This window comes from Triturus cristatus, chromosome 7 (genome assembly GCF_964204655.1).
Source record: "Triturus cristatus chromosome 7, aTriCri1.1, whole genome shotgun sequence".
Taxonomy (NCBI): domain Eukaryota; kingdom Metazoa; phylum Chordata; class Amphibia; order Caudata; family Salamandridae; genus Triturus; species Triturus cristatus.
The window spans coordinates 1,073,927,150-1,073,952,543 of NC_140590.1; the positions used below are offsets into that span (position 1 = coordinate 1,073,927,150).

The window sequence follows — 25,394 nt, forward strand, 5'->3', positions numbered from 1 at the left end:
GGACGCAGCAGTGGGCGGATAGTAGAGCAGGGCCGCAGTGACAGTCTTACCTCCCAGTGGAGGATAGCAGCGTAGGTGGAAACAGAGCTATGTGGCATCTGTGCATGGCAGGCAGAGCAATGGAGGCACCACGGTGCGGCCCCAGGGTGCAGAGCCGGAAGAGGGCCTCCGGCCGCACCCCGATCACCAGAGCCACAACACCCAGGTTACTGGTGGAGCTCGATAGAGGCCGGGGCGCAACAGGGGGGGCGCCACCCAAGATGTCCGAAATCATCTGGGCCTGCCGGGACTCGCTGCCGATCCTCCACAGTGCTATGTCCCCACTGTCCCCGGGCCCCCAGCCCGCAGCAGGACCAGTAAGATGTAGCACAGTCAATCAGGGGGCCCCCTTACCCGAGTCCAGAGATGCAGCAGGGTAACTCCAAATGCAGGGCGCGGTCCACCAAGGCAGCCCCTCCGATCTGGGCGGCAGCGTACTGCCGCCAGCCTGCCGCACGAATACACCAGGGGCAAGGTCAAGTGCTAAGGCACGCCAATGATGCTGTCCATCAGAGCAGACATCCAGGCCACAGCTCCCGTTCCACCATTCACGAAGCCCCGGGTCTCGTCTTCAGCAGCACCGTGAATGGAGCTGTGCCACTCGGCAGGGCCTGGTGGGCGGAGCACGGCCGCGGCCTCACGTAGCCGGCAGCTCCGATGCGTTGGGAGCGCGTCTGGCCGATCTCAGAGTTCAGGGTTGCCGGCGCAGCCCGTAGTCCTCAATTGTCGGGGAAACTCGCCCCCGGGACGCTGCAGGTGTCCGGGCGTGCCTCCTCCTTCCAGGAGCCGCAGCGGGTCAGCATTGGTCGGAGAAATGTGGCTGTGTATAGGGGGCTCCCGGCAGAGCTCGTACACGTCAGCCATCTTTGCCGGCTTAGCCACGCCCCTCCCCCTCAACCGTCCACTGTGTCATATGTTGTTCTGGCATTCTCCGGCTTAAAATGTAGCTTGTGTCTCGCCTGTGAAGTGTAAAGAGAGTGTGTGGTTCTTGCCACATTTGGAGACTGCCTTCTTAAGGATAGGCTTCTTGTTAGGCTTCAGTGTGGGGCTGTTGCTTAGTAACATCCCCAGTGGTCCAAAGCTGCATCTGAATTTACCAGGATTCCTACAGCGATGGAGCTCCCCTCCCAGCCACAGTGTACCCAGGCACCCCTGCTCAGCTCATGTTACATGACGGAGGAGGGCCAAGAAGGGGAAGAGCAGAACCACCAGGAGAACCAGGATCATTGAACGAACAAGATCAGCAGCACTGAACAGGTATAGCAGGACTAGGAGGCCACGGAGTGGGATGGACAAGATGACTTGAAGGAGACAAGAACGAACCAACCAGGATGAAGAGGACCACCTTGCGGACAAGGTGGACTAAACTCAGGTGGTCCAGGATGAGGAGGTCTAGGATGAAGAGAATTACATGAAAGATGACGAAAGCGTCAGGGAGGTGGATGAAAATTTTCAGGAGGGGAGAATAGAAGGGTGAAGAGGCATAATAGAAAGACCAGAACGGGGAGGTGGACCACTAGGAGAAATAGAAACACTGGAATGGACAAGGCAAGGTTCACCAAGAAGACTATGACCTTGGAAGAAGGACAAAGTGGAGGATGAAGTGGAGGACGAGGTGAGGAAGAAGGTCAGAAGGAGTGGGCCCACGATTCCTAGAAGGTGTATGAGTACCTACCCACTTGACGGACCAAGACCAGGAAAAGGTAGAGGACCAGGAATGGGAGGAGGAAGAAGGCCAACCAGACCACCAGCAGAAGGACGAGGACCATCAGGGCATCGATCAGGACTCTTGTTTAATTAAGGAGCACAGCACTCGGCAATCCTCCATAGGTTGAAGCTTACAATATTCATGAAGTACAAGCTCGCTACTCTGGAATCCAAACTGGAGCACAGAACAGGGGCAAGAAGCATGGCATACCATGCTGGTGACATCACCTATGCACGATAACAGGACTGTTACCTTGTACTACCTCATTAACTGGCATACACAGATGTTTTTAGAATTCTATCCTAGTTTGAATACCAAAGGTACCTCACCTTGCAGATATGGTTCTCAGTTACGCGTATTAGAGCATGCCCTTTTAGCGAATCCCCTTCATTCAGGGACGTAAATATCAGTGGTGCAGTAGCTGCGTTGGCACCAGGGCTTAGAGGGCTTGGCCCCCTGCACTCCTATTATGGCTGCCTTTTATTCCTCAACCACAAACCTGTGGTCCCATTTACTTGTTTACGTGCTTGAATTAGGGGTTTGGCACTATTGCTACCCCATCCACGTTTTCATTCCACTTAAAGCTCTGGTTCCACCGACTGACCAACGCAAGAAAGATATTTCCATATAGAGATAACTACATTTTGAATTGGCAGGGTGGACAAATGCTTAAGCAGTCTATAGCCTTTAAACTGTCCAGTTGCCCACAGTTCTGGTTTCAGCCGCCATTGTGGTGGAGGGTGGAACAGTTGTCGCAGTGTGCTTGTGTTTTAATTGCAGTAGTGTAGCACTACCCCGGCTCTAACGATACGTTGAAGCACTGTGTTGCAGTAGCATGTTACCCCGGATTCCAAGGTCCGAGCGCTAAATCATCCCTGCACCCCTACTGCCAGCGCCTATGACCCGGTAAGGGTTTATCTCTATAGAAACGCAGAGAACAGAAATTACGCACGCCGCAGATGAACGTGCATGTAGGTTAGTTACAGTTTACTTGCCGCTGCAATTATAGATCTTTAACAGTAGATGGCGCAAGGGTTTCATGTATATATTTTGTTCTCGGAGATTCGGTTGGGGGCTCCGGCGGTCAGTATTTCGTCAACGTTTATGACTCTATAGAAGTAAACATCATCGCATACCTTTATTTTATAAATGAATGCCTTAATCCCCGACCCTACACTTCTTCAAAACATATTTTACTCAAAGCTACTAGTTTCTACAATTTCCCTGACTGTATTTTCTCCAGAAAGCCTGAAGAGTGGCCCAGAAAAGGTGCTTGAGCGACCGCCGATGTAAAGTCGAGTTTGAAAATTATAGAATTATTTTGATGTGGAAGATCGCCACCCCGGCCCCTCCATCTCTATGATTTTAGTGAGCTAGTTTTGCTGTAGCCCCTGTGTATGGTGGTGTTGCTGGAGGGAGGGGTGTTTGGGGGAGGTATACTAGGGCTTCGTCTGAATGATTCATTCCCCGACCTCTCTATCCTGCTTTGTAGTTTAGTTTCGTATTTCCCTTCCTGCTTTTTCCTGTCTTTTGTTTTATTCTCTCCATCTATGAGTTAATTTTTTCACTTCTTTCCACCTTTTCTCTTGCTTTCTTAGCTTTTTGTAACATTTGGTATTGGTATATGTATCGCAAACAGCACTTGTCTTCTTGCATGCCATTACATTTGCTGCTATTTCTTTTTTGGTACTTAATTTATGCCAATAAAATGACTGATAAAAAAAAAAGACCAGACAATGGCGTGAGGTCCGACTGGGAGCAGCCCTGATAATCCCAGCAGGGTAGAGATTAAAGATGCCATATGTTTGTCCGTCATATTTGATATTTTAGTCTTTTCTGACTGCACCTTTGACGTTCCCTAATTTAAGGGGTTTGGCGTATGGAAAATTGCCACTATGTGCAGACAAGGGAGGGGGACAAACAGAGTAGACCAAGAGGGCTTGCTATGCAGCCTCCACGCTTTTACACCCCACACTCCCCGACTCGTGCCTTCCCATAGATGAACCTGGTTATGCAAAGACCCCTGCCTGTCACAGGAGCCCCTACCGATAGCATATAGGAGCAAAGGATAGATGTAGGGAAGGAACAAGCTTCTGAAGAGCCGTTTCCCTGTCAATGGATAAGAAAGAGAAGCTGTGTGTGGGATCTCCCTGGTGGCAGATTAAAGCCCTTTCCATGTTACTAATGTGAAAGGCCATCACAATGTAGCTCAGAAGAGGCAGCATGCTCCAGGCCTGCGATTTTTCAGGGCCCCATGCTGATGGAAGGATGGATGGCTAAATGAAAGGGGGATGGAGAGAGAAAGGGAGGATGGATGGATGACTGAAAGGATGAATGGGTGGAAGGATGAGTGACTGGGTAGATGAATAAGTGAAAGGAAGGCTGGATGGGTGAAAGGGTAGATGGCTGGATGGATGAGTGAATGGATGAATGAGTGGAAGTGTGGATGGATGAGTACAGCTGGATAAGGTGAAAGGATGAATGGAGGGATGGATGAGTGAAAGGGTGAATGGGTGGAAGGACGAGGGACTGGGTGGATGAATGAGTAAGCAAAAGGATGGCTGGATGGTTTTAAAGGGTGGATGGCTGGATGGATGAGTGAATGGATGGATGAGTGTACATATGGATAAGGTGAAAGGATGAATGGGGGATGGATGAGTAAAAGGGTGGATGGTGGGATAGATGAGTAGAATGATGGATGGATGGAAGGATAGATGATGGATAGGTTTGCAAATGGTTGAATGCTGATATGGATGGTCACACAGATGGAAGGACAGAATGAATGGTGAAAGACTGAATGATGGCTGAAAGAATGATTACACCTTGCAACCCCCATCATCTTAAGTACATTTCCTATAGATTGACTTTCACATTTATATGAGTCATTGTCTCTATATAATGTGTGAAATGTAACGCACTCCGACACCCTGTCCTACTTACTTGGGATGAGTAGCACTATAAAATAAATTAAATACACATGAGAGAGGGTCTGTGTGAAGAGGAGGGTCACCATTGGAGGGTGGTAGCAAGGCCGGACTGGCCTGTCCAGGCATCCTGCGTTTCCCTGGGAGGCAGGAAAGGTGGGGGCGGTTTTGTTACCACCAGAAGACTTGCACATTTGCTCAAAGCTGAGCGCATACTGAAAAACCATGAAGTGCACAATTATCTCAACCTAATATAAACAACTTTTTCACTCGTACTTAAGTGGTTGTCTATTTACTTACTTCTATACTATTGCGTGACCTCTTCTGATGTGTCTGTAAAACCTACCTTTTGTCCTGAATTTTGACCTCCTGTCTGGAATTTTTGTCCTGAATTTTGACCCTTTGTCCTGAATTTTTACACTCACCATCCTGAATTTGCACCCATGCCAGTTGGTCAGCCTATCTGGGAGAGATCTGGAAAGAAATCAGCACTGTCAAAGCCAGAAGGCCTGGCTTTTATTTACTGGATAGATTTTTCATGTGTCACTACCACAGAACAGTTAAACTATTTGCTGCTACAGTACAAGCTTCATTCACACACACACACACACAGTAGGGACAGCCTGGTAGCAGGAGTGCAAGCTTTCCAACTTCACGGTTTACTTGGCGCTTAAACCATGTGCTGTGTTGTGTTGCTGTCCTGCTGCAGGACACTTCAGTGAGCAGCCAGCTCAGCAAAGACAGCTGCAAAGTATTCATCTACAGTCTTCACTCATGTGAATTCACTACAGCATCTGGCGTTACTACACTACGCAAGGCCGTGAGCTGCTCAATGTGCAAGGGAAACGATGATGTCCACGTTTCTTACACTTAGTGCCTATTTGGAGAGAGTCCATGAAGAGGGAGTGAAGCTTGCCAGTGTTTCTTTTGTAAAGCAGTCTCAAGTGTAAAGTGTCTAGTAGTTCTCATCCACCCCTCGTGATTCTGGTGATGGGAGATCTATACGAGTGGCTCTCATTTGAATACCTCTACAATCTGACTTTGTTAAGTTTCCAAGTTCCAAGAGCAGGATACAATTCCATGGCGTTTTGGTTCACATGACACCAAATGTGGCCTTTAGAATCGTGCACAGTCCTTCAGAAGTCTGAATTCCACCTTACAGATCTGCATAGAGGGTAAAAGTATCCGGATCAGAGGTTTTCAGACTTGAAACAAAGAAGTCAACACACTAACCTGCCAACCAGTCCTTTCCAGGTGAAGCCCCCCCCCCCCCACCCCTTCCAAGAGCTCTATGAAATGATAGTCGAGATCCGCTTTTAAGTTGATGTGAAGGTTTAATCAGTGACACAGCAGGATCCATAAGACAGCACCAACCGCCTCTATCTTTCCTTCCAACCATGGAATGAGTGGTGCATCATACCATGCATCACACCATTCCATGACACAGGAAAGGTTCTACATTACATCACCAGCTCCCATAGAGCTAATCATAACACATCCCCTTCCCACCCAAATGAAAGAATAAAATAAAACTTAAAAACAAAATCCAAAAACGAAAATACCATATAAAAACATATTCAAACAAGGCAACATTAGTACAGTACATGGTCCATCATCTTAACATACATTAAGAGAAGACTCAACCAAATTGACATTAGTACAGTACATAGTCCTTCATCCTAACAGGTACCCTCCTAGACCTGGATGGATGCCGTTCAGATTCCCCTCCAACCTCTTCACCTCCTGAATGTTTATCACCCATTTCTGAAAAATCAGAACACTCTGCACTCTGGGAAACACCAGTGTGCCTGACCAACCTAGACATACTCCACCAGCAACCCGTGTTAACCTTTACCACATTTTTCTTGGTGGCTACAATGATAAAGGGACCCAAATAACGTGTTTTACCTTTGAAGGTATGCCTGGGATTCTTCACCAAGACCTGGTCTCCCACACACCATTTCTTGTACCTGACATTCATCCTGGAATCATAATTAGACTTGTATTTGTTTTGATATTCAGAAATCCTAGCTTTCCTAGTCTCAACAGACAACTCTTCTTCCAAACTAGAAGGTAACCAACTGGGATTTAATTTGGAAGAAGCTTTCCTCCCCCTCAAAACCTCAAAAGGAGACTTTAAAGTAACAGCATTAGGCGTAGTACGGTGAGCCCACCAAGTATCCCTCAAAACAGTACTAAAAGGCAACTTAGATTCAAGAGCCCGTTGAGCACATCCTTTGACTACTCTATTCATTCTCTCAGCCAACCCATTAGCTTGAGGTGAATATAAAGCTGTCTTTTGATGGACAATGTCAAAGTCTTTAAGGAAGTTGTGCATTTCATGGGAAACAAACTGCACCCCATTGTCAGTAATTAAAAACCTAGGAACCCCCTCAGACACAAAGACATCTTTCAGGAAATCTATCACCGTTTTAGTATTAGCCACCGACACACACTTGGTAACCACCCATTTAGATGTATAGTCCACAAGAACCAAAACAAATCTCTCAAAAGAAGGTAAAAGCTCAAATGGCCCCACAATGTCCAGACCCAGCTTTGACCATGCCTTTTCAGCAACCACCACAGGAGACAGAGGGACATTGCTGGGAATATGAGACTTGTCATTAGAGGCACAGGACACACAATCTTTAACCACTAGTTCAATCATCCGATCCATGCCAGGCCACCAGTATTTTTCTCTCACGCGGGCTTTCGTCAGACTCCTGCCCAAATGTCCCTCATGGGCAAGGTTAATTATTTTGTCCCTGAATACACAAGGAGGAATCATCCTCCCACCTCTCATGAGATTATCACAACAAAACGACAACTCTTCCCTTACAGTCCAGTAAGGTCTCATTTCCTGATCCAGGACTTTATAATCAGGCCATCCATGACTCACCCATCTCTTCAGGCAAGCAAATTCTTTGTCACTATTAACTCCCTCCGCCCACTCCTCAGATGAGAACGCAGGCTCAGCAACCCATGACACACATTCCACTTCACTGCAATCCATGGACTCCCCAACAGGCAAACGAGAGAGACAATCCGCAGATTTGTTATTCATACCAGGTATATACCGAACAACAAAATTGAACTCCTGTAGGCCTTCACTCCAACGTTTAAGCCTGGGTGTGATGTTCTCATTATGCCTGCATGAAAAAACTTGTACCAGAGGACGATGATCTGTCCGAACCACAAAAGGAATTCCCCAAAGGTAAAACCTGAAGTGCTGTACCGCCCAAAACACACTCAAAGCTTCCCTCTCAATACACGAGTAATTAGCTTCAGCATCCTTAAGGGCTCTAGAGGCAAAAGCAATTGCCCTATCCTCCCCATCCACAACCTGAGACAACACAGCCCCCAACCCTTTAAGACTGGCATCAGTTGTAAGCAAGGTCTTCCGATTAACATCAAAATGACCTAGGGTAGGCATTTTTCCTATCCCCATCTTTATACAATCAAAAGCTTTCTGACAATCGTCAGACCAAGCAAATTGTGTCCCCTTCTTAAGCAAGACCCTGATCGGCTCAGCAACACTAGCAAACCCATGTATAAACTTGGAATAAAACTCTGCGAGTCCCAAAAACGACCTCACTTGATCCTTATCTTGAGGAATGGGCGCTTTCACCACACTTTCAGCCAATTCCAACTTTGGTTGTATCCCCTTCCCAGAGATTACATGACCCAAGTATGTTACTGAACTCACACCTATCTTACACTTTTGTTTTTTAACCGTGAGTCCAGCATCCCTCAGTTTCTCCAATACCGTGTAAAGGGTTGTACAATGCTCCCTCTCATCCTTCCCATATACCAAAATATCATCTTGAAAGAACATCACATTAATAACTTCCCCCAAAACCATCTTCATAACCCTCTGGAAGCATGCCGCTGCTGATGCCAACCCAAAGGGCATACGCAAAAACCGGTACGCCCCCATGGGTGTTACAAAAGATGTGAGATGTCTTGAGTCCTTGTGCAGTACAACTTGATGGTAGGCCGAGGATAAATCCAACACACTAAATACTTTGGCCTCAGAAAGAACACTTAGGGACTCAGCAATATTGGGCAAAGGTTGCCGATCCACCCAAATCCATTCGTTCAGTCCTCTCAAGTCCACGCACATGCGGACACTCGCTCCACCATCCTTAGGGGCAAGAACAATGGGAGCAAGCCACTCTGAGGCTTCAATTTCCTCAATAACTCCTAATTTGAGTAATCTCTGTAGCTCAGCCTTCAGTGGTTCGATCATCATGTTTGGCACCCTCCTCACCTTGTGCACACAAGGAATAGCTTTCTCCTTGAGGACAATGCGATGCTCAAACCCCTTCAGACAGCCTAGGCTATCTGAAAATACTTCAGGAAATTTCTCAAAACAATCAGAACTTGAGTCCCAAGAATCTACCAGCATAACCTGATTATTAGGATCCTTAGCACAAGGGTTAAGCATGATACCAAGATCACGCTGATGCCTCCACCCAAGCAAATTGTCACCCCTTTCAGCTACATAAACTTTCCCCATAGTACACCTATCTTTAAATTGAATAGATGCTTGAACATAACCTAGGACATTGATCTTGGATCCCCCATAGCTGACAGGATTGATATCTGGCCTCAACAATGCTACGTTGTCAAGACCTACACACTCATCCCACTGTTTGTTACCAATCATGGTAAAAGGCGATCCCGAGTCAGCCAACACAGAAAAGTCAAACCCATCAACCATTATTTTACACTCTGGCATGGTTATAATATCTGCATCTATTTTTCCATCATCAGCCCTAACACTCAACAGAACGGTACGCACAATCTCCACATTCTTCTGAGGGTTGCGAGCTTTGTCAGAAGCTTTGCAGACTCTCGCATAATGCCCCTTGACACCACATTTGTTACACATTGCCTCCCTAGCATAACAATGCGGATAATTAGAGAAATGTGAGAAGCTTCCACATCTCATACATTTAGGTTTAGAGACTGAAGAAGTGGGCTTATCGGAAGAAGAACCACTATGATTGTCACGTTCCACTTTACTTTGAGCGCTCTTCAAGGGAACGCGCACGCGTACATCCTTCTCAGCAGTCTTTCCACCAGAAGACGCAGAAATCTTCGCTAAACTGTTGCAAGTCTCCAAATTGTCTTCATCTTCTTCCTCTATGGCATGTACCTCATTAGGTTTCTGACTTTTCTCTTCCTTGTTTTTCCTAATTTCCTTAACCCATTTTGAAGTGTTCTCCATTCCCTCAACAATGGCTACAGCTTCAGTCAAAGAGGGATTTTTAGATAAGAGCTTTTCCTGAACTCGAACACTGTTGGTGCATCTTACCAACTGATCTCTTACTAGCGAATCCGCAAGATCACCAAACTCACACGTTCGTGCGAGAGTTTTCAGAGCTGCCACATAGCTGCCCACACGTTCAACTGGACCCTGGATCCTAGTAAAAAATTTGTGTCTCTCCAGAACCACGTTGATACGTGGACCAAAATACTTTTCCAACATAACTAGGGACATCTCAAACAAATCGCTAGGAGCAGCATCACCTTCGCCCACTGGAATGAGATCCATGCTGTCATAAGTGTTTCTTCCTTCTACGCCCAAGTTATGAAGTAGTATAGCCTGTTTCCTGACAGCCGAAAACTTCTCCCCACCAATGGCTACAATGTAGGAGTCAAAAAGGTTTTTCCACCTCTTCCAGGGCAGAATGGGATCACCCTCTTCGGACAAAAAGGGAGGTGGTTGTGACATACTAGAGGATGAGGCTAATGCCATTTTTATTTAAAAAAAATAGGACTAGTAAAACTAGTAAAAGATTTTAAATCCCTCAATCCTCTTCACCAAAATTCCATCAGAATTCCACCAAAATCCTTGTTCAAATGTCAACTCTATATAAAAATATACCGGAATACATTGGTATTGTTTTCGAGCAAAAGCGTGTGCTCACGCTTAAAGTTTTGTTGACAGAAACGCTTCGTTCGTGACACTGTTTATCGCGTTGCCGGGTAACAACCGATGTTGCAGGAGGGCCAATCAGGAGCGTTGAGGCGTTGCTAGGTGACGAGCGTCTTGAACGTGCCGAGACGTGCGTTGCGTTCCAGCCGACAGAACCAGCACGCGAAGACCAGCGCGAAGACCAGCGCGTGGAGATAACGGTACTTTTTCCTTTTTATAAAAATGACTTATTATAGTTCAAAATTGTCCCAAAATAGCAACGAACTCACGGAGAGAGGAACCTTCCTCCTGTAGGTTGCTTCTTCGAGCTCCTGTCGATCACGAGTCTCTGCCGATCACTCGGGCCGCAAGAGAACTCGAAGAGACGTTAAATTCAGTCAGGGGAATTGGTGCTTCGCCGTGCTGCCTGTCCCCAATCAGGCATAGTCTTCTCGTCGCCAGTGAAATGATAGTCGAGATCCGCTTTTAAGTTGATGTGAAGGTTTAATCAGTGACACAGCAGGATCCATAAGACAGCACCAACCGCCTCTATCTTTCCTTCCAACCATGGAATGAGTGGTGCATCATACCATGCATCACACCATTCCATGACACAGGAAAGGTTCTACATTACATCACCAGCTCCCATAGAGCTAATCATAACACTCTACCTGAAGATACCTGAAGGCAAAATGACCTGCTGAAATTCAGTCGGAAATTAAAAGCCTATTTGTTTAGACTGTCCTTGAATCTTGATTTATAATATCCCATTTTCTTTGTTTGCTTACTCTCCAAGCTACTCACTTATCCCTCTTCTGCTCTTTCTCTCATCTTTTCTTATTCCCTACCTTCTCTCGCTCTGTTTTGTCCTGCCTTATGCCTCCTTTGGTCTCTACTTGATTTTCTACGAATTCACCTTCCTAAACCCCGGATTCCTTCAAAGTTATTTTATCTCTAACCATTTTGCCTTCTCACCTCTCGCATTCGAACCTTCAGCTCCTCTATGTAGCTCAATATTTAAATCTTGTCATACACTGAGTTGATTGTATTTCTTCGTTCACATTTCTATTTTAAGACCCAGTCTCTACTTGTCCTTCTGTAAAGCCCACTGGCGCCTATCTTTGAGTTATGCTATATAATCACGTGAAATAAAGTAAAATAAAGGACAGCAGGTCTTCAGAACTGGATGTAAACTACAAATGTGGCCTTCAGCACTGAACGCTGTGACAGGGTAGCGCTGTAACAGGTTAGCGCTGTAACAGGTTAGCGGTGGAGGGTCCCTGTTATTGACACTGTTATTGCAAGGTCATCAGTGAAGGGTGCTCTCTCACTTTGTTGCCTTGTCTTTTATTGTCTTCTTGCAGAGGGGAAAGTCCTGTACCAAGTCAAGCATCAAGCTGATGACGAGCAGGCCTCAGATTTCTATGACATGGTTATCATCGCCACTCCACTCCACAAAGAGCCGAGGAATATCACCTTCCGAAACTTTGAGCCTCCCATTGGCGAGGTCCTGGGCTCCTACCACCACGCTGTGTCCTCCGTCATCCATGGCTACCTCAATTCCTCCTATTTCGGTTTCCCTGACCCAACGCTCTTCCCATTCGCCAGCATCCTCGCCACAGATAACCCCAGCCTCTTCTTCAACAGCCTGGATAACATTTGCCCCGTCAACGTATCCGCCAGTTTCCGCCGGAAGCAACCACAGGAGGCGGCTGTCTGGAAGGTGCTGTCGCAAGGGCCGCTAGAGAAAGAGCAACTCAAGACGCTATTCCGCTCATATTACTCTGTGCAAGTCACCAGTTGGCCAGCGTACCCAGAGTACGGCTCAGCCAAGGCTCTTCCTCCCATTGTTCTCCATGACAACCTTTTCTACCTCAGCGGCATAGAATGGGCGGCGAGCTCCGTGGAAATGAGTGCGGTGGCTGCCAAGAATGTGGCTCTGCTTGCCTACAACCGGTGGTTCCAGCACCAGGACAAGATAGACCAGAAGGACCTGATGCAGAAAGTGAAGACGGAGCTGTAACCTTGGGGTTTGGGGGGGAAATGGGAGCGGGTGCGGGTGGAGGAGCAAGGCCTGCAGCTACTGCTAGGAAGCAAGCTGAGATGATAAGAGGTTATCAGAACTGTATTTATTTATTATCCTTTGGATGCCTTATTCAGCCTTGGATGTAGGCAAGGATACACATTGGCATTTGTGGTATTTGGGATTGGGTGCTGGCTGAAAAGTATTTTGTAAAGCATCTATTGCCTTTTTGTTAATAAGAGAAACTTCACCCTGATTTTCATCTGCAAGCTGAAGATGATCACACCAACAATCGCACCAGGAAAATGTTTTGTTTTTGCTCCGAGGAGGAGATAGAGATTAATCATCACCATTCAGTTATTTGCCGCCCTGTTGCTTTGGTGGGATTTCCTGAAGACTTATTCAGATGAGGCATGTACTGTCTTCTCAATTGGCTGTTAATCCGTGGGTACAACTGTACTTCCTACCAGCTCAACAAGACAACAAGACACCCCACTGATAGGCTGGACATTCTCTTTCTGAGTTTTCCTGCCCTGAATTGCTCTACAGAACATCTGGTTGAGCAAGATGGCGGGAGTAGCGTAGCTCGACAAATGGATATGACTTGGCTACCAGTGACCACGTCACAGATGTTTTAAATGATTCCCTTTTATATGGCTCTAAACAAAAAATTATAGATGAAATCAATTCTGAAGCACAAACGCCCCATTGTGAGAAATTACAGATTTGGTGTGGATGTGAGCGGAAGTTAAAAATCATAAGAATAAACTTTGCACCCATCTACAAAAGTGTTCTTGCTGGTTTTTTTCAATGCATAATTTATTTTTCTGCAATCGTGTTTTGTTTCTGATTGAAAGCATTAGTAAGGTGCGGCATATATTATATAAAGTGCCTCTTTCTTCTATCCGGGACACTATCATATTAAAATAATCCAAGGAGAGCTCCACTTTAGTGATGTGAAAAGATTTTGAAGATGTAAGACCGATGAGCCCTTTAATGACAAGGTGGAAAGGAGGAATAGGAAAGTGGTTCAGTTTTATTTCTATATTTGTGGTGTGGAATTTTATGTACTAGGCTTGAGGGTGGTCGGAGCTCTTGACACAATGAGAGCAAACCAATATGTCGAATTTAATATGCTGAATTCTAAACAAAGCAAAAAATGTATAAACAATAAAGTAGTAGAAATCGAATACAGAGAGGGAGAAGAAAAAGATTTCTGCTTTTTAGGTCTCGCCTGAGCCAGCGTGCATGCGTCGCTCAGCGAGGCTTTGGTAAGGACATTCGAGTGACCACACGCTTGTGCGTGTGTTTTTTTGTTGCTGACAGCCTATTGGCCTTTGCGTGCATCTTTCTAAGAAAGACAGCACGCAATTGGGCAAAGGCGGGGCTTGTCCCACCTTTGCCTGGAATTGTAGCCGCCCACGGCCTATGGCTTGCGGTTACGCGCAGCCTGCCACATAACGCTATCTGTTTCCAATTATCGCGCGAGCATTAATTGTAAACAGATGCCGGTCGGGTTGGCTGGCCGGGGCACAGGCCCCGTGTGCACACTTCTTGTTTAAACTAAGTATACTACCAGTCAAGTATTTGCAGGCCTCGCGTCGCAGCTTCACTTTGTGACCAAACAGTACTAACACGTACAGGTATTAACTTTATCGAAGTGGCAGTCCTGAAGAGAGGGAGTCCTGCCGCATAATTATGTCTGCTCATTGGCTGTTATCCTCTCCTTGCTCCTCTCTACGAAGTAAATGTAAACCTTGAAGTATAAAACTTCACGTTTACATTTACTTCGTATTTAGGATGCAGTAAATGTAAACGTGAAGTCTTACACTTCCTTTTTTTTTTTTTACTTACATGGTCCCAAAGGTGAGACCTATTGGCTATGCCAATGTTTGTTTTTCCTGTAACGTATATATGTCATGTACAAGTGACTGCCCAGTGAGCATGAATCCGCGTTATTCATTGTAGACCAAAGATTTGTAAGAAAAATGTAACATAATTCAAACAAAGTGGATGCATTATCACATGATGTAGAAATGCAGCGCAAGCAGAGATTTGTCCACGGGGGCGGCACAATCTCCTTGGTGGTTAGTGAGCGGAAGTTAAAAATCCTATGAATAAACTTTGCACCCATCTACAAAAGTGTTCTTGCTGGTTTTTTTTCAATGCATAATTTATTTTTCTGCAATCGTGTTTTGTTTCTGATTGAAAGCATTAGTAAGGTGCGGCATATATTATATAAAGTGCCTCTTTCTTCTATCCGGGACACTATCATATTAAAATAATCCAAGGAGAGCTCCACTTTAGTGATGTGAAAAGACTTTGAAGATGTAAGACCGATGAGCCCTTTAATGACAAGGTGGAAAGGAGGAATAGGAAAGTGGTTCAGTTTTATTTCTATATTTGTGGTGTGGAATTTTATGTACTAGGCTTGAGGGTGGTCGGAGCTCTTGACACAATGAGAGCAAACCAATATGTCGAATTTAATATGGTGAATCCTAAACAAAGCAAAAAATGTATAAACAATAAAGTAGTAGAAATCGAATACAGAGAGGGAGAAGAAAAAGATTTCTGCTTTTTAGGTCTCGCCTGAGCCAGCGCGCATGCGTCGCTCAGCGAGGCTTTGGTAAGGACATCCGAGTGACCACACGCTTGTGCGTGTGTTTTTTTGTTGCTGACAGCCTATTGGCCTTTGCGTGCATCTTTCTAAGAAAGACAGCATGCAATTGGGCAAAGGCGGGGCTTGTCCCACCTTTGCCTGGAATTGTAGCCGCCCACGGCCTATGGCTTGCGGTTACGCGCAGCCTGCCACATAGCGCTATCTGTTTCCAATTATCGCGCGAGCATTAATTGTAAACAGATGCCGGTCGGGTTGGCTGGCCGGGGCACAGGCCCCGTGTGCACACTTCTTGTTTAAACTAAGTATACTACCAGTCAAGTATTTGTAGGCCTCGCGTCGCAGCTTCACTTTGTGACCAAACAGTACTAACACGTACAGGTATTAACTTTATCGAAGTGGCAGTCATGAAGAGAGGGAGTCCTGCCGCATAATTATGTCTGCTCATTGGCTGTTATCCTCTCCTTGCTCCTCTCCTCTCTACGAAGTAAATGTAAACGTGAAGTATAAAACTTCACGTTTACATTTACTTCGTATTTAGGATGCAGTAAATGTAAACGTGAAGTCTTACACTTCCTTTTTTTTTTTTTACTTACAAGGTCCCAAAGGTGAGACCTATTGGCTATGCCAATGTTTGTTTTTCCTGTAACGTATATATGTCATGTACAAGTGACTGCCCAGTGAGCATGAATCCGCGTTATTCACTGTAGACCAAAGATTTGTAAGAAAAATGTAACATAATTCAAACAAAGTGGATGCATTATCACATGATGTAGAAATGCAGCGCAAGCAGAGATTTGTCCACGGGGGCGGCACAATCTCCTTGGTGGTTAGTGAGTAGTAGTCCAAAGTATAAAAGTAAAGTTTCGGAGCAGAAGAGTGGAAATGACGGTGGATTGGAGGATGTTTTAAGCCTATTTTTTTAATGACAAACAGAAGGGTTAGGTCTCAGATCAGGTTCAGCGGGGTTCCACTTTTTAAGCGGGCGCACACAGAAACTTTGGGCCTGTGTGTGTGTGTGTTGTTTTTTTAATGCAGGATGCTCTAAAAGGAGGACTCTCAATTACAAAGGGAACATAGATCTCACTGAAATTTTCAGTTTCAGGTACAGATAACTGGAGGAGCTAAAGTGATGGATTTTGTTAATCAGGCACATCCTTATACGTCTGCATCGTGCATTATTCTGAAGCCGCTGGAACACCATGAGCCCTAGAGAGATGTCATCAAAATGTCTGCTGCCAGAGGCTACTCTCCCAGTTTTTAGAGAGGCAAGATGAATTTAGGGCACACCAGTAATTAAATGTTACAGTAGTCAAATCTGGTTAAGAATAGAGATTACACATACACAGGTTTCAGGCCTTCTTCAGGGCTATACAATGTTATTCTCTTCTGGACTGCCAGTTAAAATTATGTATTTCGGATCATGTTTTTGTGAAAATTGATGTTACCCCTTTTATTTTGAGAATAAAGACTGATGATCTAGTGCACACAATAATGGTTGGTTCACAGTTAGGGCTGGAATATAGGGGGATTCACACCGGATCCTGGTTCTGGCTGTTATTTCCCCAAGGAAACATGCTTTACTTGTCCAGGTGTCATTTTCCTACACAGGATATAATTCAGCAGAGCGTACACACTGTCTGAATTCCATTCGGAGGCGCAGCCTTCAGAAAGGAGGGGGCTTTCTTAATTTAACATCCAGATGAGCCCAAAACAAAGGCATGATTTAAAGGAGCATCAGCCCTCCTTTAGTTCAAGTATCAGCCTGACGGGAAGCTATCTAGATCCTAACACCTAGACTCCGATACAATGGAAGGAAAAAAAGAGCACAGCTTGTTAGCACTTCACGAGAAAAACTTTTGGAGACAGGTTTTTAACTTTGTTCAACTTCCTATGTAAAAGATGTGCTTGCACTCTAAGAATACAAGACTTATCTGTCTGTATGAGTAATTACACAAACATTGCTTTAAATGGCACCTATTACTTTTATTTATTTCTTTTATAGCGCTCCTTATCCAAGTGTAGGGTGTCAAAGCGTTCACAGACGCACAATAAATCTTACTAGTGTGTGAATCAATGTACAGGAAATGTTATATAAGACAGAGAGGAATATAAGGTGTACGAGTCAAATCTACTCCATACTTGTAGACATTCTCCGTTTAGAGTGAATGGTCGGGAAAAACACTAAGTCATGTTATAAAACATAACATAGTGTTTGTGGTTGTTTGTACTAAAAATAATTTATTACTTCCAAAAGGAATCCTTTTTTTGCAAACTTAGAGTGACAACAGGTTGGGAAAAAACAACAACGATCTAAACCCATGACTTACAGTTTGCATGAAGCGCCTTGATGCCTGTTAACAGATCACTGTGCTTCATTATAAAGCTTGCAACTCATGAACTGGAAGTAGCAAAATGACCTCAGTGTCGACAGTAGTAACCTGCTTACCTATCTAAATATAAATCTGTGATCTGCTTGTTAGACAATGTGCTTTGCAGCAGGCAAATGAAAACTCTGCGCTACTATGAGTCGAAACTGTGCTGGATAAAATACTGAACTCTCCTGGGACTGGATTAACCACCAGTTATCTTACCATATTAAATCCCCTCAAAATTGCTGGGCACACAATGATCTCTGCAGCAGGTGTCTTAACCCTGTAAGATCATTTTAAATGCAGCCTCTTTGCGATTGACCAAGTAATCTAGAACACATTTACTGTCACATATGTCCTCTTTGCCAATTTCTCTGCAGCAGATTTTTATTAAAAATAACATACACATTGACTGTCAGACTCAGCTTTATAAGCTCTGCCACTCATTACTCCACCCCCTTTCCTCTGCCACACCATGACCCCCCATTTTTGGGTCCTTGGAGTAAATGTTTTCCAATTTCATCACTGTTTACATTCTAGAACATTTAGAGAGTCTAACCAAGATTGAGCAGGTATCTTGGAATGTGGGAGTGCAAAATCCCTTTTGGCGATCATTGTGGCCATGCCAACTCCTCACTCCCCTTGGGGCAAACCCCCTGAATTTAACTAAGGGGAAATGACTGGCAAATACCATAACATGCAGATTTTAGTGGAGAAGCATCAAAATCTTCTCCTGCCCTGAATTGCTCTACAGAACATCTGGTTGAGCAAGATGGCGGGAGTAGCGTAGCTCGACAAATGGATATGACTTGGCTACCAGTGACCACGTCACAGATGTTTTAAATGATTCCCTTTTATATGGCTCTAAACAAAAAATTATAGATGAAATCAATTCTGAAGCACAAACGCCCCATTGTGAGAAATTACAGATTTGGTGTGGATGTGAGCGGAAGTTAAAAATCATAAGAATAAACTTTGCACCCATCTACAAAAGTGTTCTTGCTGGTTTTTTTCAATGCATAATTTATTTTTCTGCAATCGTGTTTTGTTTCTGATTGAAAGCATTAGTAAGGTGCGGCATATATTATATAAAGTGCCTCTTTCTTCTATCCGGGACACTATCATATTAAAATAATCCAAGGAGAGCTCCACTTTAGTGATGTGAAAAGATTTTGAAGATGTAAGACCGATGAGCCCTTTAATGACAAGGTGGAAAGGAGGAATAGGAAAGTGGTTCAGTTTTATTTCTATATTTGTGGTGTGGAATTTTATGTACTAGGCTTGAGGGTGGTCGGAGCTCTTGACACAATGAGAGCAAACCAATATGTCGAATTTAATATGCTGAATTCTAAACAAAGCAAAAAATGTATAAACAATAAAGTAGTAGAAATCGAATACAGAGAGGGAGAAGAAAAAGATTTCTGCTTTTTAGGTCTCGCCTGAGCCAGCGTGCATGCGTCGCTCAGCGAGGCTTTGGTAAGGACATTCGAGTGACCACACGCTTGTGCGTGTGTTTTTTTGTTGCTGACAGCCTATTGGCCTTTGCGTGCATCTTTCTAAGAAAGACAGCACGCAATTGGGCAAAGGCGGGGCTTGTCCCACCTTTGCCTGGAATTGTAGCCGCCCACGGCCTATGGCTTGCGGTTACGCGCAGCCTGCCACATAACGCTATCTGTTTCCAATTATCGCGCGAGCATTAATTGTAAACAGATGCCGGTCGGGTTGGCTGGCCGGGGCACAGGCCCCGTGTGCACACTTCTTGTTTAAACTAAGTATACTACCAGTCAAGTATTTGCAGGCCTCGCGTCGCAGCTTCACTTTGTGACCAAACAGTACTAACACGTACAGGTATTAACTTTATCGAAGTGGCAGTCCTGAAGAGAGGGAGTCCTGCCGCATAATTATGTCTGCTCATTGGCTGTTATCCTCTCCTTGCTCCTCTCTACGAAGTAAATGTAAACCTTGAAGTATAAAACTTCACGTTTACATTTACTTCGTATTTAGGATGCAGTAAATGTAAACGTGAAGTCTTACACTTCCTTTTTTTTTTTTTACTTACATGGTCCCAAAGGTGAGACCTATTGGCTATGCCAATGTTTGTTTTTCCTGTAACGTATATATGTCATGTACAAGTGACTGCCCAGTGAGCATGAATCCGCGTTATTCATTGTAGACCAAAGATTTGTAAGAAAAATGTAACATAATTCAAACAAAGTGGATGCATTATCACATGATGTAGAAATGCAGCGCAAGCAGAGATTTGTCCACGGGGGCGGCACAATCTCCTTGGTGGTTAGTGAGCGGAAGTTAAAAATCCTATGAATAAACTTTGCACCCATCTACAAAAGTGTTCTTGCTGGTTTTTTTTCAATGCATAATTTATTTTTCTGCAATCGTGTTTTGTTTCTGATTGAAAGCATTAGTAAGGTGCGGCATATATTATATAAAGTGCCTCTTTCTTCTATCCGGGACACTATCATATTAAAATAATCCAAGGAGAGCTCCACTTTAGTGATGTGAAAAGACTTTGAAGATGTAAGACCGATGAGCCCTTTAATGACAAGGTGGAAAGGAGGAATAGGAAAGTGGTTCAGTTTTATTTCTATATTTGTGGTGTGGAATTTTATGTACTAGGCTTGAGGGTGGTCGGAGCTCTTGACACAATGAGAGCAAACCAATATGTCGAATTTAATATGGTGAATCCTAAACAAAGCAAAAAATGTATAAACAATAAAGTAGTAGAAATCGAATACAGAGAGGGAGAAGAAAAAGATTTCTGCTTTTTAGGTCTCGCCTGAGCCAGCGCGCATGCGTCGCTCAGCGAGGCTTTGGTAAGGACATCCGAGTGACCACACGCTTGTGCGTGTGTTTTTTTGTTGCTGACAGCCTATTGGCCTTTGCGTGCATCTTTCTAAGAAAGACAGCATGCAATTGGGCAAAGGCGGGGCTTGTCCCACCTTTGCCTGGAATTGTAGCCGCCCACGGCCTATGGCTTGCGGTTACGCGCAGCCTGCCACATAGCGCTATCTGTTTCCAATTATCGCGCGAGCATTAATTGTAAACAGATGCCGGTCGGGTTGGCTGGCCGGGGCACAGGCCCCGTGTGCACACTTCTTGTTTAAACTAAGTATACTACCAGTCAAGTATTTGTAGGCCTCGCGTCGCAGCTTCACTTTGTGACCAAACAGTACTAACACGTACAGGTATTAACTTTATCGAAGTGGCAGTCATGAAGAGAGGGAGTCCTGCCGCATAATTATGTCTGCTCATTGGCTGTTATCCTCTCCTTGCTCCTCTCCTCTCTACGAAGTAAATGTAAACGTGAAGTATAAAACTTCACGTTTACATTTACTTCGTATTTAGGATGCAGTAAATGTAAACGTGAAGTCTTACACTTCCTTTTTTTTTTTTTACTTACAAGGTCCCAAAGGTGAGACCTATTGGCTATGCCAATGTTTGTTTTTCCTGTAACGTATATATGTCATGTACAAGTGACTGCCCAGTGAGCATGAATCCGCGTTATTCACTGTAGACCAAAGATTTGTAAGAAAAATGTAACATAATTCAAACAAAGTGGATGCATTATCACATGATGTAGAAATGCAGCGCAAGCAGAGATTTGTCCACGGGGGCGGCACAATCTCCTTGGTGGTTAGTGAGTAGTAGTCCAAAGTATAAAAGTAAAGTTTCGGAGCAGAAGAGTGGAAATGACGGTGGATTGGAGGATGTTTTAAGCCTATTTTTTTAATGACAAACAGAAGGGTTAGGTCTCAGATCAGGTTCAGCGGGGTTCCACTTTTTAAGCGGGCGCACACAGAAACTTTGGGCCTGTGTGTGTGTGTGTTGTTTTTTTAATGCAGGATGCTCTAAAAGGAGGACTCTCAATTACAAAGGGAACATAGATCTCACTGAAATTTTCAGTTTCAGGTACAGATAACTGGAGGAGCTAAAGTGATGGATTTTGTTAATCAGGCACATCCTTATACGTCTGCATCGTGCATTATTCTGAAGCCGCTGGAACACCATGAGCCCTAGAGAGATGTCATCAAAATGTCTGCTGCCAGAGGCTACTCTCCCAGTTTTTAGAGAGGCAAGATGAATTTAGGGCACACCAGTAATTAAATGTTACAGTAGTCAAATCTGGTTAAGAATAGAGATTACACATACACAGGTTTCAGGCCTTCTTCAGGGCTATACAATGTTATTCTCTTCTGGACTGCCAGTTAAAATTATGTATTTCGGATCATGTTTTTGTGAAAATTGATGTTACCCCTTTTATTTTGAGAATAAAGACTGATGATCTAGTGCACACAATAATGGTTGGTTCACAGTTAGGGCTGGAATATAGGGGGATTCACACCGGATCCTGGTTCTGGCTGTTATTTCCCCAAGGAAACATGCTTTACTTGTCCAGGTGTCATTTTCCTACACAGGATATAATTCAGCAGAGCGTACACACTGTCTGAATTCCATTCGGAGGCGCAGCCTTCAGAAAGGAGGGGGCTTTCTTAATTTAACATCCAGATGAGCCCAAAACAAAGGCATGATTTAAAGGAGCATCAGCCCTCCTTTAGTTCAAGTATCAGCCTGACGGGAAGCTATCTAGATCCTAACACCTAGACTCCGATACAATGGAAGGAAAAAAAGAGCACAGCTTGTTAGCACTTCACGAGAAAAACTTTTGGAGACAGGTTTTTAACTTTGTTCAACTTCCTATGTAAAAGATGTGCTTGCACTCTAAGAATACAAGACTTATCTGTCTGTATGAGTAATTACACAAACATTGCTTTAAATGGCACCTATTACTTTTATTTATTTCTTTTATAGCGCTCCTTATCCAAGTGTAGGGTGTCAAAGCGTTCACAGACGCACAATAAATCTTACTAGTGTGTGAATCAATGTACAGGAAATGTTATATAAGACAGAGAGGAATATAAGGTGTACGAGTCAAATCTACTCCATACTTGTAGACATTCTCCGTTTAGAGTGAATGGTCGGGAAAAACACTAAGTCATGTTATAAAACATAACATAGTGTTTGTGGTTGTTTGTACTAAAAATAATTTATTACTTCCAAAAGGAATCCTTTTTTTGCAAACTTAGAGTGACAACAGGTTGGGAAAAAACAACAACGATCTAAACCCATGACTTACAGTTTGCATGAAGCGCCTTGATGCCTGTTAACAGATCACTGTGCTTCATTATAAAGCTTGCAACTCATGAACTGGAAGTAGCAAAATGACCTCAGTGTCGACAGTAGTAACCTGCTTACCTATCTAAATATAAATCTGTGATCTGCTTGTTAGACAATGTGCTTTGCAGCAGGCAAATGAAAACTCTGCGCTACTATGAGTCGAAACTGTGCTGGATAAAATACTGAACTCTCCTGGGACTGGATTAACCACCAGTTATCTTACCATATTAAATCCCCTCAAAATTGCTGGGCACACAATGATCTCTGCAGCAGGTGTCTTAACCCTGTAAGATCATTTTAAATGCAGCCTCTTTGCGATTGACCAAGTAATCTAGAACACATTTACTGTCACATATGTCCTCTTTGCCAATTTCTCTGCAGCAGATTTTTATTAAAAATAACATACACATTGACTGTCAGACTCAGCTTTATAAGCTCTGCCACTCATTACTCCACCCCCTTTCCTCTGCCACACCATGACCCCCCATTTTTGGGTCCTTGGAGTAAATGTTTTCCAATTTCATCACTGTTTACATTCTAGAACATTTAGAGAGTCTAACCAAGATTGAGCAGGTATCTTGGAATGTGGGAGTGCAAAATCCCTTTTGGCGATCATTGTGGCCATGCCAACTCCTCACTCCCCTTGGGGCAAACCCCCTGAATTTAACTAAGGGGAAATGACTGGCAAATACCATAACATGCAGATTTTAGTGGAGAAGCATCAAAATCTGCATGTTATTCCGTACAAACATTTAATAAGTGCCATTTCTCACACTGATAAATCTTGATGCCGCAGAGACGATATTAGTGCAATAAATATCGCTCCAAACCTTGGGCCACTCATAATGAGGGCCTGTGTAAGTTCTGGAAAATGGCTCTATCTGCAAATAAGCCTTTTAGATGCATGTAGTTTTCTTACTTTAATGGTTCTGAGATTAACATTGCTACAATCTGGCTTTTTTCAGAGTCAATATGAGTAGTGTTTTTCTTTCATTTTCAGCCAAACAGTCTTCGGGTTGACTAGGAGTTTTTTCATAAAATCAATAAACCTGGTTTATAAAATAAAAAAGTGTTTGACCTGCTGAAATTTACTTGGAAAAAACTGTAGTGTGTATTATCTGCAAAACGTCTAATTCTGGTATGTGCGGTACAGAGAGTTACAGCACGTAACGGGATTTAATGGGCCTTTGGTGCTTAGGACTACTACCTTTACCCTCAGACAGACCAGGCCTCCAGTGCTATTGACTGCAACCTATTACCTGTCTGGCACTGGTGCAGTTTTACTGTAAGCCAGTAGATACTGCAGTAAATACATGCAGTGGAAAGGCTTCAGTTCCACAGACTCGACAAAAGACATGATCTAATTAGTGTTTCGATTTCTTTTATCAGGTTACACTTTTGCAAATGTAATGCAACATCATCAGCACCTGATAACCTCTTGGGGAGTTATTATTGAACATTTGTGCAATCTTGTACCACTTTAATGGTATATGATGCCAAATGCTGGCCATGTGACACGACCACTCGGCACACAAATGAATGTTTGGAGACTAGAATGGCATTTTCAAAGGTGATACCCAGTTGAGGACATCAAATGGCCGTCCATCATCAGGATGGTCCACACGTCAATAGTAAGATAACGAAGTAGCATTTGGACACAATCAAAGTGGCAAAGTCGTTTTTCATTAAGACAATGATAGAAATGAAATAAGATGCAATTCTATTGAAAGTTAGGAGTACGGTGGCGGCTCCTCCACTAAGGCGGAGAAGCTTCACCCCACTGCTTAGCAGCAAAGAAAGGAAAAATAAAATGATAATAACTTGATGTTATTATCATATTATTTGTTCCTGCTGCAGCGTCTTAGCGGGGTGTGTGGTTCTGCTCTGCTCGCCGAGCAGGGCAGGGGAGGAGTGGTGGAAACACTTTAAGTGTGCATGACGCTTTGGCTGGCTGTCTCAGCCCAACCAAAGCGTCAGGCACACCTTGCATGCTCTCCACCTAGACTGATTTACATCCTGGGTGGAGAACATGCCCAGGCTCCCATTCCCTGGCTGAGCGCCGATCCACGGTGCGCAGACCAATCACAATGCTGCATTGAAGAGTTGTGATTGGCTCTGGGGAGCCTGGGTGTGCTTCCTGTTCCTGTTTGTCCCAGACGCAGAGGAGAGACGACGTGGGGGAGGGGGACGCGGCCATAAGGTACGTTTTTGTATTTTTTTTCCTTTTCTACCAACCCCTTTGGACCCCTTTACTCCCTGTACCGGCCGTCACTGAAGGACTGTTCCGTAACACATTCGAGGAGTTGGACGGGAACCAAGAATGAGATTGTAGGAGATTAACTTTTTAAAGTGACTTAAAGAAGGTGGCAGGAGCAGCATAATCAAAGGAATTCAGCTCATACTATCAAAAGTGATTGAGAAAGAAGTGATGTCCTGAAGAATGTCATTACTGATTGGTTTAACTCCCCTTCTTTAATGGTCTAATAGATGGAATGGCCCTTGTTAAGGAATGACAGGCAAGACGTGCTCAACATTACCCGTGCAGTGCACGAATGCACAAATGCATTTGATGCAATAAGTATAGGTTCTCCAAGG

At 44.2% G+C, this 25,394-nt stretch overlaps 2 protein-coding genes across 3 annotated transcripts in view; both read left to right on the forward strand.

The window, feature by feature from the left end:
* PCYOX1L (prenylcysteine oxidase 1 like) overlaps positions 1–13,405 on the forward strand; it is a 130,020-nt gene extending 116,615 nt beyond the window's left edge. For both annotated transcript variants that reach the window (XM_085618169.1, XM_085618168.1), the window contains exon 6: positions 11,959–13,405. In XM_085618169.1, coding sequence (XP_085474295.1) covers positions 11,959–12,617 — 659 coding nt within the window. In that variant the 3' untranslated portion in view covers positions 12,618–13,405. The remainder of the gene's footprint in view (positions 1–11,958) is intronic.
* TIRAP (TIR domain containing adaptor protein) overlaps positions 1–13,405 on the forward strand; it is an 85,931-nt gene extending 72,526 nt beyond the window's left edge. Inside the window, exon 6 of the mRNA XM_085618170.1 lies at positions 11,959–13,405. The gene's annotated coding sequence lies outside the window, so the exon portion shown is untranslated. The remainder of the gene's footprint in view (positions 1–11,958) is intronic.
* Positions 13,406–25,394: the final 11,989 nt, after the last annotated feature.